Source organism: Hippocampus guttulatus, chromosome 13, assembly GCF_054856545.1.
Source record: "Hippocampus guttulatus isolate MCC_2025c chromosome 13, RoL_Hgut_1.0, whole genome shotgun sequence".
In the NCBI taxonomy this organism is placed as follows: Eukaryota; Metazoa; Chordata; class Actinopteri; order Syngnathiformes; family Syngnathidae; genus Hippocampus; species Hippocampus guttulatus.
This window is the reverse complement of record NC_141273.1, coordinates 7,073,411-7,089,131: the sequence shown is the minus strand read 5'-3', so window position 1 is coordinate 7,089,131 and position 15,721 is coordinate 7,073,411. Positions and strand designations below refer to the sequence as shown.

The window sequence follows — 15,721 nt, the reverse complement described above, 5'->3', positions numbered from 1 at the left end:
TGCTGGTAAACCCGGATATGTGTGTGTCTGCAGATGTGGATGAGTGTTCTCAGGGTGACTGGTGTCTCGGGGGCGTGTGTGCCAACACAGCTGGGTCGTACACCTGCACCAGGTGTAAGGCAGGCTACAGAGTGTCTCCAGATCGACGGCGATGCGAAGGTAGGCTCAATCCCCCGGCTTCACTGCTCAGAGAAAACCATTTGTTCTTTCCAGGATGCCTTTTGACACATACTTGGCACCTTGACAAAACAAGCTCTGAAATCCGTTGCATTCAACTTAAGCATTCCTTTCACGTTTTATCCAAGTGAGGTCCAAACATGTCTCCGATGTTTTTGCTGTGATCCACCCAGATATTGACGAATGCCAGTCGCTGTCAACCTGTGCCAATGGCATCTGTCTCAACTCAGAGGGCTCTTACACCTGTGAGAACTGCCCCACAGGCTACGCGGTGTCATATGACGGCGAGCTCTGCGAAGGTTGGTAACTCAAAACTCATCTTTAACGGATCCATGCATAGCTTCATGTGGAGTATCAACACCGGAGAAGATCTGTCATGGTGAATTAGGTGTTTTTGTTGGCGGAAGAGATTCCTCTGTTTTTTTTCTCCAGTGAATGGCTAATATCCTGTGCTGTTTCGTTCCAGACATTGACGAGTGTGCGCTGCCCACCACATGCCCGCGGGGAATATGTACAAACACAGAGGGTTCCTTCACATGTGTCAGCTGTCAGCCTGGTTACAGAGTCTCTGAGGATGGACAGCAGTGTGATGGTGAGACTTTTGGCTGCCTGGTTGCTGGCTCATTTCATGTTTGTTTACTTGCACGCAGATGTTTGTCTCTGGCGGAAATTTATGTGTCAATATGCCGTTTCCTGGGGTTCGATCTGGTTCAGGTTTGCCAATGCAACATGTCCCATCTCTCAGACATCACATCATAGCTGGCTGATCAACCCCATTGCCTTGAGCGCTGATTGTTTAACTCTTGCTCAAAACAAAAACACATCTGTCTCAGAAGAGTGCATGATGTCAAAGAGTCTTCAGATAAGTCAACCAGAAACACACACATGTTGACATTTCCGAGCTTCACTGCTTTTTAATCTAGCTGATTTAAACAGGCAGGATGTATTTGTTTCAAGCCAGAGATGGCAATCTGGGTTATGATGTGTCCATCCATGTTATTTTGTGTCCAGATGTGGACGAATGCTTGGAAGCCAAAGTGTGCCCAGGCCAGCTGTGCTCCAACACCCTCGGCTCTTATACCTGCAGGAGCTGTGGATCCGGCCTGCAGCTGTCGAGGGACGGTTATGGCTGTGAGGGTAAACCGACCTTCATGCTTCCCTTTTCATCTTGGCTCGTTCATGCTGTCATCGTAGTAATTATCGAACCGGCTCTCGGCCACGATAAAATAAGATTGCTTAGACCCTCAACATGATTACAGAGGAGCGGCACAGTATGCCTTAATATATCATGGCACGGTTTATGAGATCAATGGAACACAGCGTCGGCTTTGACCCATCCAATGAGGTTAGCTTTGCTATGACTTCATGAGAATGAGAAAACCGGATGATTGTTTAATTCAAACGCGGCCTCGGTTATTCACATATACTGTTCTGTGTTTTTTAATGGAAGTGGGGATCTAGCCCGAGAGGATGATCCCCCACTGATGTGTGTCTCTGCGCTGGGAAAAAGTTTCACAAAACAACCCGAGGTCCAAGTCCGCCTCTGATAGGATTTAAATGATATGATGGAAAATATTATGGCCTTAATTTGAAATTAAGTCAACCGCTTTGCATCCTTCCTTGTTAAGCTCGCTATGTGGAACTCCCTATGTTCACCCAAAGGCAAAACTGAGCCATCACTTAATGGTGGCCCACACTCTTTTCCCCGTAAAGAATATAATCTGTGCTGGGCCGCGGAATTTTTAGTGATTGCATAACAGCCATCTCAGTCACAGTTTGTTTATCTAGAAATGACACACCACCTGTAATAGCTTGCTTTTTTGCAAACGATGATCGTCTTGCATACTTATCTCTCCGTTCTTTTTAATAAAACAGTCAGTGCGATCAAATTAAGTGAGATTTACATACTGCACCAAATGCTAAACTGCCTAATGCACTCAGGCTGAAGCTCACTACGGTATGTCATTAATAATATTATCAGACACAGAAGATATAGCATTTCCACAGTGTGGATTCTTGGCCAAAATAATATCTTCAACTTTTCTTCCGTTGTCTCTCAGATATCAACGAGTGCGAGACCCCAGGTCTGTGTCCCACGGGCATTTGCACCAACACAGAGGGCTCCTACTCATGCGTGGTTTTTGAGCCCGGCTTTACTGTTGCACCCAGTGCTCGCTCATGTCAAGGTATGGGACCATTTGCAGTGGTTGTGTGATGTCATGTGTCTTACTGTACATCAGCCTGGTTGCATGATCTATGACAGCAATGTGATTTGCACCACGCCCCGAAGAGTATGGGATGTCCTCAGTGGAGGCGCATCGAGAAAGATAAAGAAACACCTATTTTGAAAGTACCCAAGTTAACTGTATGTTCAAAGCAATCAATCAATTTCACTCGCCAAATCCCATGGATCAGTTCTTCTCAAGCTTTTTACACCAGGTTAACAATATTTACTTATCTCTCCAAGGGTTATCCCCTCATGTGATCAAACATACAAGAAAATGGCTTAACGCATGAAGTGAAACCACATGATTCGATAATGAGTAATAATGATGTCAAAATGAAACATGAGCTTCAGTAATTTCCAGGTGCAGCAATTTCAATTGGTACACTTTCAAGGGTTGATTTGTAGCTGAAGATCTTCCTGAACGTGACAAAACATTTGGAAAAGAAAAGAACACACTGATCTCGTGCTGGTGAGACAATGTCATCGTCATGACGTGTGTGTCTTTGAACACAGATGCGAATGAATGTGAGGACGCGGGCCAGTGTGTGGGAGGTCAGTGCACGAACAACGTTGGATTCCACAATTTTGCGTGCCCTGCTGGCCTAGAGCTGATCGAAGGGACCTCCTGCCGAGGTATATGCATTGTAAAGCAGAAAACTCAGCTTTGACTTACTCTGATGCCATGCGTAAATTTGTCCTTGCGTGTCATCCTGCAGATGTCAACGAGTGTTTGACCATCGCAGGAATCTGTGGGGAAGGACAGTGTCTGAATACGGAAGGCTCCTACATGTGTGTCTGTCCTGAGGGATATGACACCCTTCATGAGCGGACGGGCTGCCAAGGCACAGTAACACGCAGCAGCAAAAACACGAAGCAATGCATTATCAATTGTTGTCTGACCTCCTTATTGGAAATCTTTCGAGATCAGTTGTCATTGATTCAGTGCATTTCAAAAGACAACGAACATGATTTGAGCTAACCTAATCGGAAACTGATGGTACATACACGTTACAAATGCGACCTGCGCAGTGGTATAGGGCAGCTAGCCTCAATCAACTGGTTTCACGTCAAGCAATATTTAGGCACTATTTCGACCGGCCGGCATAGAAACAGATTTTAAAGAATGCAACTCACCAAATGTACAAAAGTATTTGCCCCTTTCCTGATTTCTGTGTTCTTTGCATATTTATCAAACACAAAAGGTTTCAGTTCATCAAATCAATTTTAATGTCACACAGAGATGACCCAAGGTAATACAAAATTCAGTTTTTAAATTCCAATTAAATTTATTAAGGCACAAAAAAAAAAATCCAAAACCAGCATTCCCCATGCGAAAAGGTAATTGTCCCCCGCACCCCCCTTGTTAAGTCACAAAGTAACTGTGAGTAATGACAGTTTTGGGAAAACTGAGTTCAGGCAACACCCTAGCACCACAATTGTTGAATCAATAAATCACATAAACAGAATCTGTCAGATCTCAAGAAACAAACGCATCATGCCACGTTCCGAAGAAATTCCAGAAAAAATTTGAAAACACTTATTTAACTCTATCGGTCTGGAAAAGGTTACAAAGCCATTTCCAAGACTCGGAGGCTTCCGCAAACCACTGTCAGAGCCATTATACACAAATGGATAAAACTAGTAACAGTGGCAAACATTCCCAAGAGGGGGCAACCAGCTAAAATTAAGAGTATGACGTATAAGAGTAAGAGTATGGCAAAGAACTCCAGACCTTGCTGGCCTCATTTCAGGTCAGTGTTTATGACTCTACCATAAAATACTTCACTTTATGAGGGTTTCACTAGCTTGTGAGCTTACTTTTTTAAGATATCATGTGACCATGATGAGCGATTTGACGTGTACAGAGGCAGTGGTGGACAACCTAATTACCCAAATTAAACTTCTTTCAGACTCTGATTATTAAAAACAGATTTATTTTTTTTTGTTCACCTTGTGCGGCTCCAAATATCACCCTCAAACCCGGTGGTTGGGAACCACGGGTCTAGTGGTTAGCACGCTGAGAGCTGTGTTTGCATGGGTTTTCTCCTGTAACTCCGTCTTCGTTTGACATTTCACAGTCCAGGGTCAGGGGCGTAGCCAGAATATTTTTTAGTGAGATGACAAAACGGCAAAGTCAGATGGGATGGGTTCCAGTTCACCGGTGACCCGAATGAGGACACGTACTGTAAAAGATTGATGCACACATACACCATATTGTTGACAATTAGGATTCCTCAGGGAATATATTGTGGTCTTCTACAAACATGTATTTTTACGTCGTTCAGAGACTTGAGACAATTGTACTCCGTCTCACCATTCTGTTTTAATTGCCCATAACCTCACCATCAATCTCACCACCAGCTTCAGTTTTATATTATTCCAGCCGCACCCAGTGACCCAGTGCTCATAGCTCTGGGGGGAAATAGTGTTGCTTTGTCATCCGTTATGGAGGACAAGCTTCTCTTTTCAGCAAATTTGCTGTCAAAATAATTTAAAAGGATTTGACTGGAATGTTACAATTGAAGCCGTGTTATTTCGAGTGTGTCTTGCCAATACAGTAAAGGGTGAAGTTAGATAAATGACGCCTGTGGGGATGGGCTGGTCCCATGGTCCAGGCTCTTGTGTTTGCTAGTACAGCCCTGGAGTGAGTTGAGAGATGAACTCGCTAAGGCTCATTTCTTGCCTTGGGAAATACTCCCACTGAGGCTTTGGAAAATTGGTATGCAAGCCTACCAGCCTCCGTCAGCTACTTTGGCTGCCTGCCGCAACAAATCATCGACGCTGATTATCATATTAATGAGAAGTTGGCTCATATTTTCTTTCATTTATCCATTTTTGCAACAGTGCTTGGCACAGACAAAGCCAGATCCCTCTCACGTGGGTCCGTTTGCAGCTTTAGAACAGACCAGTTGAATTGACATTTTGCCATCAGTTCAAAGCAGTTAGGGCTTAACGTTTCGCAGCCTTTATTGAGCCAAAGCACGTATTTTACATTTGAGAAATCTCACCAAGGTATATACACATTTAAAATTAATTATGTAATTGTGACTCACTGTGAAATCAGAGCAAGTTTAGATGAACACACAACTTATACGTTATTTGTAGTAAATAAATCACGTTCTGAGCAATGAAATGAAACTGGATCATTTCCCACAGCTCGATTCATGGCGCACAATCACTGGGTTGGGGTTTATCTTAGAATGAGAAATTTGTAATAATATTTTTAGAGGAACTTCTCTGCTTGGTATGAATTGTATTGCATTACTTAAATCCTACTAAATTGTCACGCTCACCCTGTTGTTTTGCTCAAAAGTTCGGAAAAGGAAAACATTCTCCCTTGCCTCCCGTCTGAAACCCCCGTTCAATACACTGCAAGAGTTGCGCTGTAAGCTGCAATTTTCCTCCATTGTGCCTCGAATCAATCATTAGCATTCATGATCAACATTTATGGCTCAGAAGGAGCCCTGAGGTAGATATTTTACTTATCTTTCCTTCCTGTTTGCCAGTGTACCATGACATGATCCAATGTTCAGACAGATTGACTGCACGAGTTTATTTTGTAACGTGTAAGTAGAAGGAGTGCTCTCTGTAGACTCATTGAGTTATGTCTTGTGATGTGATAAATATGTCATAAATAGTAATGTATGTCATTCTGTAAATCTCTATTCTCTCTGTACAATAGATGTGGACGAGTGTAGCAAAGACAACGTGTGCACTCGGGGCCAATGCCTCAACACCGAAGGCAGTTTCATGTGCTTATGTGAAGCTGGTTTCAAGTACAGCGAGGACACAGCTGACTGTGAAGGTAAGGCTACTATCATGGATAGTAGAGGTCAGATTAGAGAACAGCTTTTGCCAAAGATTCAAGCCACCCACCACCTTTCCCCAACACGTCCTCCCAGAATCGGTTCAACATAGGGCTGCATTGATTTAATATCACAGAATAGCTTTTGCGCCAGAATATGAAACCAAACGTCCACTGTAATACCCCAACAGAGTTGGAATATTAATATTATAAAACAGTTGGGCCTACAATTTGGCATAGCCCGTTCCTCGGCATCACAAGGGCAAAGGGAAAAAAAAAATCATAAAAAAGAACAATGTTGGATATGGTTACGTGCCCCCTTCAACAACAGCCCGACAGAGTCGCCCTGGCACAAAAAAAGCCATGTGTAAACCAATGCTCTGTGTCAGAGGTGTCAAACTCATTTTTGCCGCGGGCCCCATTTTAGTTACCCTTTCACTTGAAGGGCCGCATTGACTGAAACCATATAAAGAAGTCAAGAATAACTGTTGATTCAACTATTGTTTAAGTTACTATCATGAGGGGTTTGGTAACAAGAAAATGCTTAGAATATATCTCTTGTTTATTACATTTGAGAATTAAACATTTTTGTAGACATTTCAGAAAGGACCATGGAAGTTGACATCTTTGATATGCTTTCGCAGGCCATATAAAATGATGTGGCGGGCCAGATCTGGCCCCGGGGCCTTGAGTTTGACACATTTCTTATATCAAAAGTCAATATGCATGTTAACATTAGGTTACCCATTTGCCTGAAGTTTTATACGTGCGCAACAGTCACGATTTTGCTGGGGGGTTCAATTTTCCAGTTTCCTTCCGTCGCTTCATGGCTAAATTTGTCTTCTAGATACAACCAAGGCCACGTGTCGAGAAGTAAATACAGGAGACTCCTGTTCCACTTCCATTATTGTTAGCCTATTTAGTTCCAAATGATGCATTCATTGCTACCTAGGTTTCACAGTTTACCGCGGTATTATTTTGAAGTGGAAGACAAAATGTTACTAATCAAGTCTTGTAGTAGGGCAACAAGTAGAGACAAATTCTCAAATTGGCTAAATCATCAAAAGCTTAAACAAATTCACTCTTGTAGAAAATCATTCTAAAAAGGCGGAATCTTATAGAAATGCAAAGCAGAGGTCAACATTTTTCAATTTTGAATACATTTCCAAAACTTAATAGCATATGCTTATGTCAGATACCTGATGGTTGCGCAACATTTAGAGTCAATCGTTGATAGGGCAACGCAGTTGACCGTGACTAATTTTTGATAGGCATTGTGAAGTGTCAAGTCTTTCTGTGGCTTAAAGAAGCGAAGGGTTCCTGAATGACATGGCTGGAGGCCTGCAAGTGTCTTTCCCCCAAGGAGAAACATGAATGACCCCATTGTGAGTGGGAGCCGTTTCTCCCTCTGGAACATCTCCCTTTAGCTCCTTCGCAAGTTCTTGGGTTGCTGTGATAATATTGTTCTTGGCCATTCCCCTTGCCCGCTGCGTTCACTGAGGACAGCTACACCGCAGTCTTCCTGGACGACTCCAGCTGCACAGCCACCACACTAGAAGCTGAGGGAGGGATAGATGTGTGTGCGGGGTGGGGGTCACATGTGATTGCATTTGTGCCCCTGATCGTACCCTTTTCTAACCTTCCGATTTCTCTCTCTCTGCAGACCAGAATGAGTGTAAGGAGTTTGGAAGTTCGGTGTGTGGTACCTGGCGCTGTGAGAACACCATTGGGTCGTACCGCTGCTTCATGGGCTGCCAGCCTGGCCTTGAGAGAGAAGACGCCACAGACTGCGGTTAGTGGTCAAACCACATGTAGTTTAAGGAATAGAGGACACAATTTACCACATTTGAGAAAAGACAGGCCGATTCGGAACCCTTCTTACTGAAGCATGGGACCAGACATACAGTATATTTTGAGTGTTCCACCTTTCGCCAATACGTATAGCCATGGGTGGTCAACGAGGCCAGACATTATCCCCCACCCTGTCAACATAAATGTAATCAGGTATGTCACCAATCAATAATAGATTCATGCCCATGTAGAAAGGCCATCTTTCAGGGATAGAAAGGCCATATTTTTCCAGAAGGGTCCGTCAGCTACAAACCCATCAATGAAAAGTATTTCAGGTCATGTGTAAGGATGCCAGCTTGACCTTGGTTGGAAAACCTCCTTCTAATCGGGTTATGAGCAGGGTTTACAGCCCAGAGTTTTAACTCAACAGTCTGTGCTCCCACAACAGAGGTGCGGGTTCGATGCCCGAATTGGACAGATGTCGCAACACATTCAAGGGTTGTGCTGAATGTCGTCCATTGTCGTTATTTGTTCCACTGTGTTGCACGGCTGTGATACGCCATTTACGTAGCTGATGCCACGATCCACAATCTGTACTTCAGACTACAAATTGGGGAAGGGAAAAATAATTAATGAGTGAATCAATTGGTGTTTTAGAATTGTGTCAATTGTGTGAAATAGTTTTAGAGGTAGCATTTAATGAACTACTGGGCCTTAACCAGCAGAAGCATTGTTGATTCACCCTCAACTAGTTTGCCATCTAAAAAAGTCCAAATGTCATCAGCTGTGGAAGGTCAAGCCACATCCACACTATTAGAACTTCTCCGTGTCGCATTAGGTCATCGAAACAGGTGTTCAGAACATTTGGAGTTAGCTTGCTCCTTGTGGACCCCTATACACAGGCGAAGCATGCGTTTGTCATCAATGAGATTCCTCCACACTACTTTGTCCAGGACCATCTGGGTCCGGGAAAGATCCAGTAGCCGAACTTCTTTTTGGGTTGACTTCTTGTTGTCTTTGGTCTTCGTCTGCCTTTCTTTCCTCATGGATACCCTTCAGTACCAGATGTGCTATGTATGTTTGCTGTTAACTTCCCAAGTGGGTGTTCTCGCTCTTCCTATTTTCATCTCTTGTTTTTCAGGTTCTACTGGATCTTGTTATTTAGTGAATCACAATAAATGAAAAACCTCTTCTGAACTTGTTGAGCACAGTTTGTGACTCACAAGGGGTTAGCTTGACTGGGGCAGAAAGAGCTCATAAGCCTTAGCTGGTCATTTTATAGGACAAGGAAAAGTCCCAAACCAAGTTGATGAGGCTTGATAGTCGTGATTGAGAGGACTATTCTAGGAGAAGAAAATCCCTGACCTCAAACAATGGGTAAACCCTATGAATTCATTGATTGTTCAAATATTTTGTCAAATGGCCAAGCCAAGTACAAACCATTTGGTGCAAACAGGGTTCCAGCCACGGTTGTCTATCAACTTAAGAACCGAATAAACAAACATCGAAGAATCCAAGGGCCGCTTTAATATGCGCCAATGTAAATTTATTGAACAGATTAAAGTCAATCCGGATATATTATGGCCATTTTGAAAAACTGCAACATCACAGCTTTCTGATGAAGAGGATAAGGCAAAGACATTGGGATCGTTTGGGATTTTGCAGTGCCCCTCAGCCGTGTATCCAACTGAATTAGATCCACCCCTGCACTGCACTGAAGTGGCCCTTAAAACCCGGGCATTTTCAAAAGAAAAACTCTTTTATAGGAGGCAGTGAGTGAGGCCGGTAGCTCACGCAAGTCATGAGTGTGTCTGAAAAAGATGTGTTGAAACCGAGTCATTGTTTTTATTTTGATTGGGGAACAGGACTGTTCGCTTAGATATCCACATACCTTCACTGTCCTCCCGATGGAACCAGGTTCCAGTTCACCTAGTTTAGCTGGCCGTGTTTGTGCACTTGCTACAGCTGGGCCACTCAGCTGTCCAACTACAATAGAGACATCTCCATGGCATCCAGAGTACACCGAGTCTTGTGTGTTTACTGGCACAGACACCTTGGATTTTTGATATTTGGGTTTCTTGCACAACCTTTGGATTTCCTTGCTCACTCTTCATTCTCCAGCGCAGGATTCATCTTTGTTACTCTCGGTGTAAAGAAAACAAAGTGGCTTATGAGGTTATTGAGAGATAAAAGGCCAAACATTTATCTCATCCTTCAATGGGATTCAAACAGTCACTGGAGAACGACAGGCGAAGAGAGGAAAGAAGGCTGAGAGCATCCCAATGGAATGATGCTGTCTGAACACAGATGGAAGCTGTCGGTGTTAATAGTGGCTAGTATATGCGATCGGAGCGGTTAAATGCAGCATTGCAAATACGGTGGAACCTCAAGAGTCGAACGCCCTAAAGATTATACAATTTGGAAACCAATTGCTTTTCTGGAAAAATAAATATGCCTCAAAAGTATGAAACCTTGGAAAATTGCACAAGAGTTACATCTAGAGCATAGTCAGTGTGGCACATGTACCATTAATGCTAGGTAGACTCCTAGTGGTGTGAGAAAGAAATGATCGAAAAAGAAGTGGAAACGATTGCAGGTTTGGAACTGCATTTGAAGTATGATGATCTTTTTATTGGGCTTTTGCTGATAGATTGATTTTAGGGCGGAATAGGCCGCACTGCTTCATAACAAATTATACTCCCTCACTTGGGTCTGCTCTTTTAGTTGTTGTCTCTTGGGGGCCATTAGCACCCTTTTTCAGGATAAGCGTAGAGTTCGTTGCCATTGTCGTCTTGCTAAAATACTTACTTCCTCTAGGACATGTTTGTCTGCTTCTAAAAATCATTGTCGATAATTCAAGAGAAGGCCATAACATGCGGTTTCTGAACTCGGCGTTGCTTTATTTTTGAAACGGCAGTACTTTTCTTTGCCTCTGTAAGCGCTCCTCTTTTAGATTTATAAATCATAATAAAGGGGGGTCAGGGGGGTATGTATTGTTTTTTTCTTCTTGCAGTGGCATGTTAGCCGCAACTGTGCTTTAAGGGGTCATTCAGGAACCCTGTCAAGATGATGCGACGCACTTGGCCCTTTTGGGCATGTTACAGCGGAACTATACATCCATGGATGTGTCATTTAATCGTCTTTAATAAGACCTACCTCGGGGTGGAAATTGTACGCGGTCAAACCCATGTCAGTCTTCCAGCTCAGTGAGAAAAGAGACAATTTGCCATGCGTGTGTTCGGTGACCATGTCTTCATGCCCACATGCTGTAATAAAATACAGATTATTGTGATCTGCTGTGGTCATTCCAAGATAGGATAAGTGATTGACATAATGACCGTGAAAGCACACAAACGAGAGTCCCATGACATTTCATCGTTCCTCGTTGTTGCCCACGTGTAAAATGCGTCTGCATATGGGTTCAATCAGGCTCAGGGTTACCCATGGAATGTAGTGGAAATGTGGGTTGCAGGCTGTCATTGACTCCCATGCTTGTGTTACTGGCCTTACACCATGTGCTGCGGATTAGTACATGGCACAGAGCTTTCAGACCCCGGAGGTGAGCGCCCTTTGGTCCTGCTTTGCCCCTCGAACTTACCCTCAAGGTAATTTACATTTCTGCACCAGTCCTGATTACTACTGGAAAGCGCAAGAAACGAAATCTCACACCCCGCCGGTGTGTGCTGTCGTACCGCCAAAAATATTACTGCGATGACCAGCGTGGATTGAGACACGGTGATAACGGCAGGTTGAGAAATGCGAAGGAAAAACACATTTATCATAAAAATGATTGGGGTCTTGATGCGTTCATCCTGCTCAGAGATGATACTTTGATTACATGTGGTTTGCAACACATTTTGTTCCACATGAATGAGAAGCTTGAGGGAAACATTCCTGGATCCACTTTACCTTTCTTCCTGGGGGAATATTCAAATAGTGTGAATCGTGTACACTCACCAGCCACAGAACTTGCTACGCACGCACAATCCAGTGAGATTCAACACATATTAAAGCATTCTGTTATTATATAGACTTTTGATTAAAACTGTCACGGAATTGTGAACCATGATTATTAATGTGTTCGCAGTTTGCAGTGGTGGACAACTGTACTTCTTTTTTTTTTTTTTTTGAGCTTTTTTAATCTCCACTATCCATCAATTCTCCTTGCTTATTTTGAGTTCAGGTCTCAAGCATAGGAGCCTGAGCAGTGAAGTCCAGGTTTTCTCTGTCACTGATGACCATGAGGACACTGGACTGTGAAGCCTTAAAAACAGGAGGCATCTGGCATAGATGTATGAGAAACCTCAGCTGACTCTTTCTGATGTGAAGTAGCAGTGGCTTTACTGTTTTCCAACAGAAGCTTGTGACCGTAGTTGGCTGGGAGCAGGAGTCTTTTTTTTAATAGTCGGAACTGAGTCAGGACCACAGGATTCAGAACCCTGGGGTTTTCTGGGTGAATCTCATCAAGACCTCGGGTCTCGACGTTTTCACACTCCCTTGGTTGTCTACATTCATTTCCTCAAACTTTGCTTCCTCTATTGAAAGTATAATTGTGGGTTTGAGGAGATGTTCAAGGTTTTGCCTCGACCACCAAAATACAATGAACATGTGCCAGCCAGTAGGCAAACTACAATTTCAAATGATGAATATACTGTTCTTAGCATAAATTTCTGAACACAGCCGCACCCCACTCCCAAGAGGGTCTGCGTACTTTTGCGACTACATTGTCTCAGTTGTCTATTTTTACTTTCCCTCTCGAGATGGTTTCTCCTTCTTCTTCTATGTAGTGAAGCCATAAAAGTTGAAGGTCACACTGATGGTGCTGAATGTTTTGAAATCATTTATCTTTGTCTCATTTTCATCTCACAAATCCTGGCGTTTGAACAGGGGTGTGAAGAACTTTTATATCCACTCTCCAGTTCCTCACAGTACCCCAACAAAGCTGCTCTGAACGTGAAGATGGCCGTGTCTCACTCATTCGCTCTCCCCTTGCTGCCATTTCAGCTCACAATCCTGAAATTTGGGTCCTTCTCAACGTTTCTCTGGAAAGGACAAGACCGTCTTGTCTCTGTTTTATTAGTGTGTGGGAGATCCACTCCCTGTCTCATGTTATGGAAGCATCCAAGTGAGGATGAGCCTACCAGTAAGCCTGTGAAAGTGGTTGTCTATGTGGCTGTGCTGAAAGAGGAAACAGGAGGCCGGCCAAATACTTTGCTCAAATCAGATGGGTTTTTGGCCCATTTTCCTCCTCTCTTCAGTTGAAACGACCTTATGAGTCCTCAGGGTCAAAATAAAACTTGCTGTATCGTGATCACATGTCTTTCTCGTGAGTCATACAGGAACAGTAACGTCTTCATTGCGATTGATCCAAATGTTGTACGAGTTTGGGCACTGTTGTGGTTTTATAGGCTGCATTTTTGTGTTTGTCAAAGGCCTTCCTGTTTTCGAAGCCTAGTTCACATTAGTCATGGAAACTTTTAGACGGCAGTGCTCATAGGGGGTGGTTACGAAGCTAAGGTCAACAGAAACCAAGCTGATTGCACAACAGGGTGATGCTTTCTCTAATTTTAACTCAACACATCATCACAGCCACTAAAAATCTTCATGTGTGTCGAAACAACGACTAAATGGTAAACTTTGCAGTCAATGCCCAAGTAAACAACCCATCCCTGAGTATTTAGTTGGGCGTTACGCCTTATAAAAAACACTAAACAACCATTAAGTTTGACAATCCAAAAGGCATCCTCTTAGTAGTTATACAAAGAAAGTCTCTTTTATCATTAAATGTTAAAGAAGAGAGAAGAGAAACAATACATCGGAGTTATTTGTAGAATACGCCGTAACTACGGATGTCTTTTCATGGCTAGTTACTGACATCACTGTTGCATTAATCCTTTCCTCTTGAAAGAGGATGTGGCCGCCGACAGGCACAAGTGGCTTGGCCGCATCCTGTTCACAGAACCACTTTTGGACCGACTACCAGCCAGCTCATTGTCACAACATATTTTGCCAAATGTGACGAAAGGCTTTTAATTACAAATGCCACCAAAAATACTTCACCACAATTAAAAAGACACAAAATTGTCAGACTCAATTACCCTCTGGAGTTGCATAATTGAATATTCATTTTCAAAACACTTAAACCCCAATGTTTCTGTCATGTCTCTTTTACTATGTTTATTGGCCACAACAACTCATTGAGGAATGTTTTGGGCCAAGACAGCGCTGCAGTATTTTTGTTTTTGTCTTGTCTGTGATTCCTGCCAGGTTTATGTCAGCCCGAAGCTTTCCTGATCCCATCTTACTTATTATGTCCATGAATTGTCGACTCTCGATAAATAATGAGCCATAAATGTGCTCCACAAAGTATTATTGCTCATTGGATGTAGAAGTTCGAGACTCCTGAGCTGACAGCTTCCACTCTTCTGGGAAGACTTTAAAGTCTGTCTGTGGAGTGCGGTGTGTTTGCTCACAAATTTCAGTTGTAGCTCATCCCAAAGGTGTTTGACAGGATTGAACTTAGGGTTCTGTGTAAATTCAATATAATCAACGTCACTGTTCGTTTTTATGATGAAACTCTGGCAACACAGCATCTCGCAAGCCGGAAAGTCAACATCGCCCCTCCATCGGTCCTTCATCCCTCATCTATCAATCCTGAAAGAATGAAAAAGAATAAATAAAACAATAAATAATCATGACAATGGCAGTAGTATATAGTAATAGTTATGTGGTTAGCGCGTCGACCCCACAGTGCAGAGGTCGTGGGTTCGATCCCGGTTCCGACCTTCCTGTATGGAGTGTAGAGTGTGGAGTTTAATAAGATAATGATAAGATATCCTTTATTTGTCCCGCAATGGGGAAATTACAATCAGAATTCAGAAAGGAAAAAACGCTCGGTAGGGAGAGGGGAAAAAAACCCACGCTCGAACTATCCTCTTCCGAGGATAATTTAAGTCCAGGATAAAAAAATAACCCTAGCACAGAAATAAGCATATGACAGTTACAACAAGTCACAAGACATAACATGTAATAAGGGGGAGGATGAATGGGAGGGGGGGGGGGGGGGGGGGTTGAGAGGGGTAACCGTGACGCGGCCGAAAATGACCAGCTGCACGGATTCACACGAGCGCTCTGCATGTCGAACCACGTCACGGGGGAAAAAGAATCGGAGCGATGAAGACGGTGATAACAAGGATGTGTATGCGCGTGTGGTTGTCCAGTTATGTATGTGTATGCGTGTGCAGGTCATAGCTGCATCGTCGAGGTCTGCTCATCGTGAAGACAGTGCATGTTCTCCTCCGTGCATGTTCTCCTGCCTGCGTGGGTTTTCTCCGGGTACTCCGGTTTCCTCCCACATTTGGAAAACATGCATGGCAGGCTGATTGAACACTCTAAATTGTCCCTAGGTGTGAGTGTGAGCACGGATGGTTGTTCGTCTCTGTGTGCCCTGCGATTGGCTGGCAACCGGTTCAGGGTGTACCCCGCCCACTGCCAGCAGACAGCTGGGATAGGCTCCAGCACCTCCCGCGATCCCTGTCAAGATAAATCGGATCAGAAAATGGATGGATTGATGGGTGGATAATCATGACAAATAATCGTTGTTTTCATCAACAGGGTATCTGTTCATAACACGGTCGGTGAGACTGTATGCCTCTAACATGGTTGTTTATGTGTTCAGGAATTGGTTCACCATTTCGTGGTAACCCCCAGCCCTGCTGGCG

At 43.6% G+C, this 15,721-nt stretch overlaps 1 protein-coding gene across 1 annotated transcript in view; it reads left to right on the top strand.

The window, feature by feature from the left end:
- The window catches only part of LOC147196141 (latent-transforming growth factor beta-binding protein 2-like), a 105,927-nt gene that overhangs the window by 76,954 nt on the left and 13,252 nt on the right, over positions 1-15,721 (top strand). Inside the window, exons 23-31 of the mRNA XM_086126841.1 lie at positions 34-159; positions 351-476; positions 644-769; positions 1,189-1,314; positions 2,238-2,363; positions 2,918-3,037; positions 3,121-3,246; positions 6,087-6,209; positions 7,873-8,001. Coding sequence (XP_085982967.1) covers positions 34-159; positions 351-476; positions 644-769; positions 1,189-1,314; positions 2,238-2,363; positions 2,918-3,037; positions 3,121-3,246; positions 6,087-6,209; positions 7,873-8,001 — 1,128 coding nt within the window. The remainder of the gene's footprint in view (positions 1-33; positions 160-350; positions 477-643; positions 770-1,188; positions 1,315-2,237; positions 2,364-2,917; positions 3,038-3,120; positions 3,247-6,086; positions 6,210-7,872; positions 8,002-15,721) is intronic.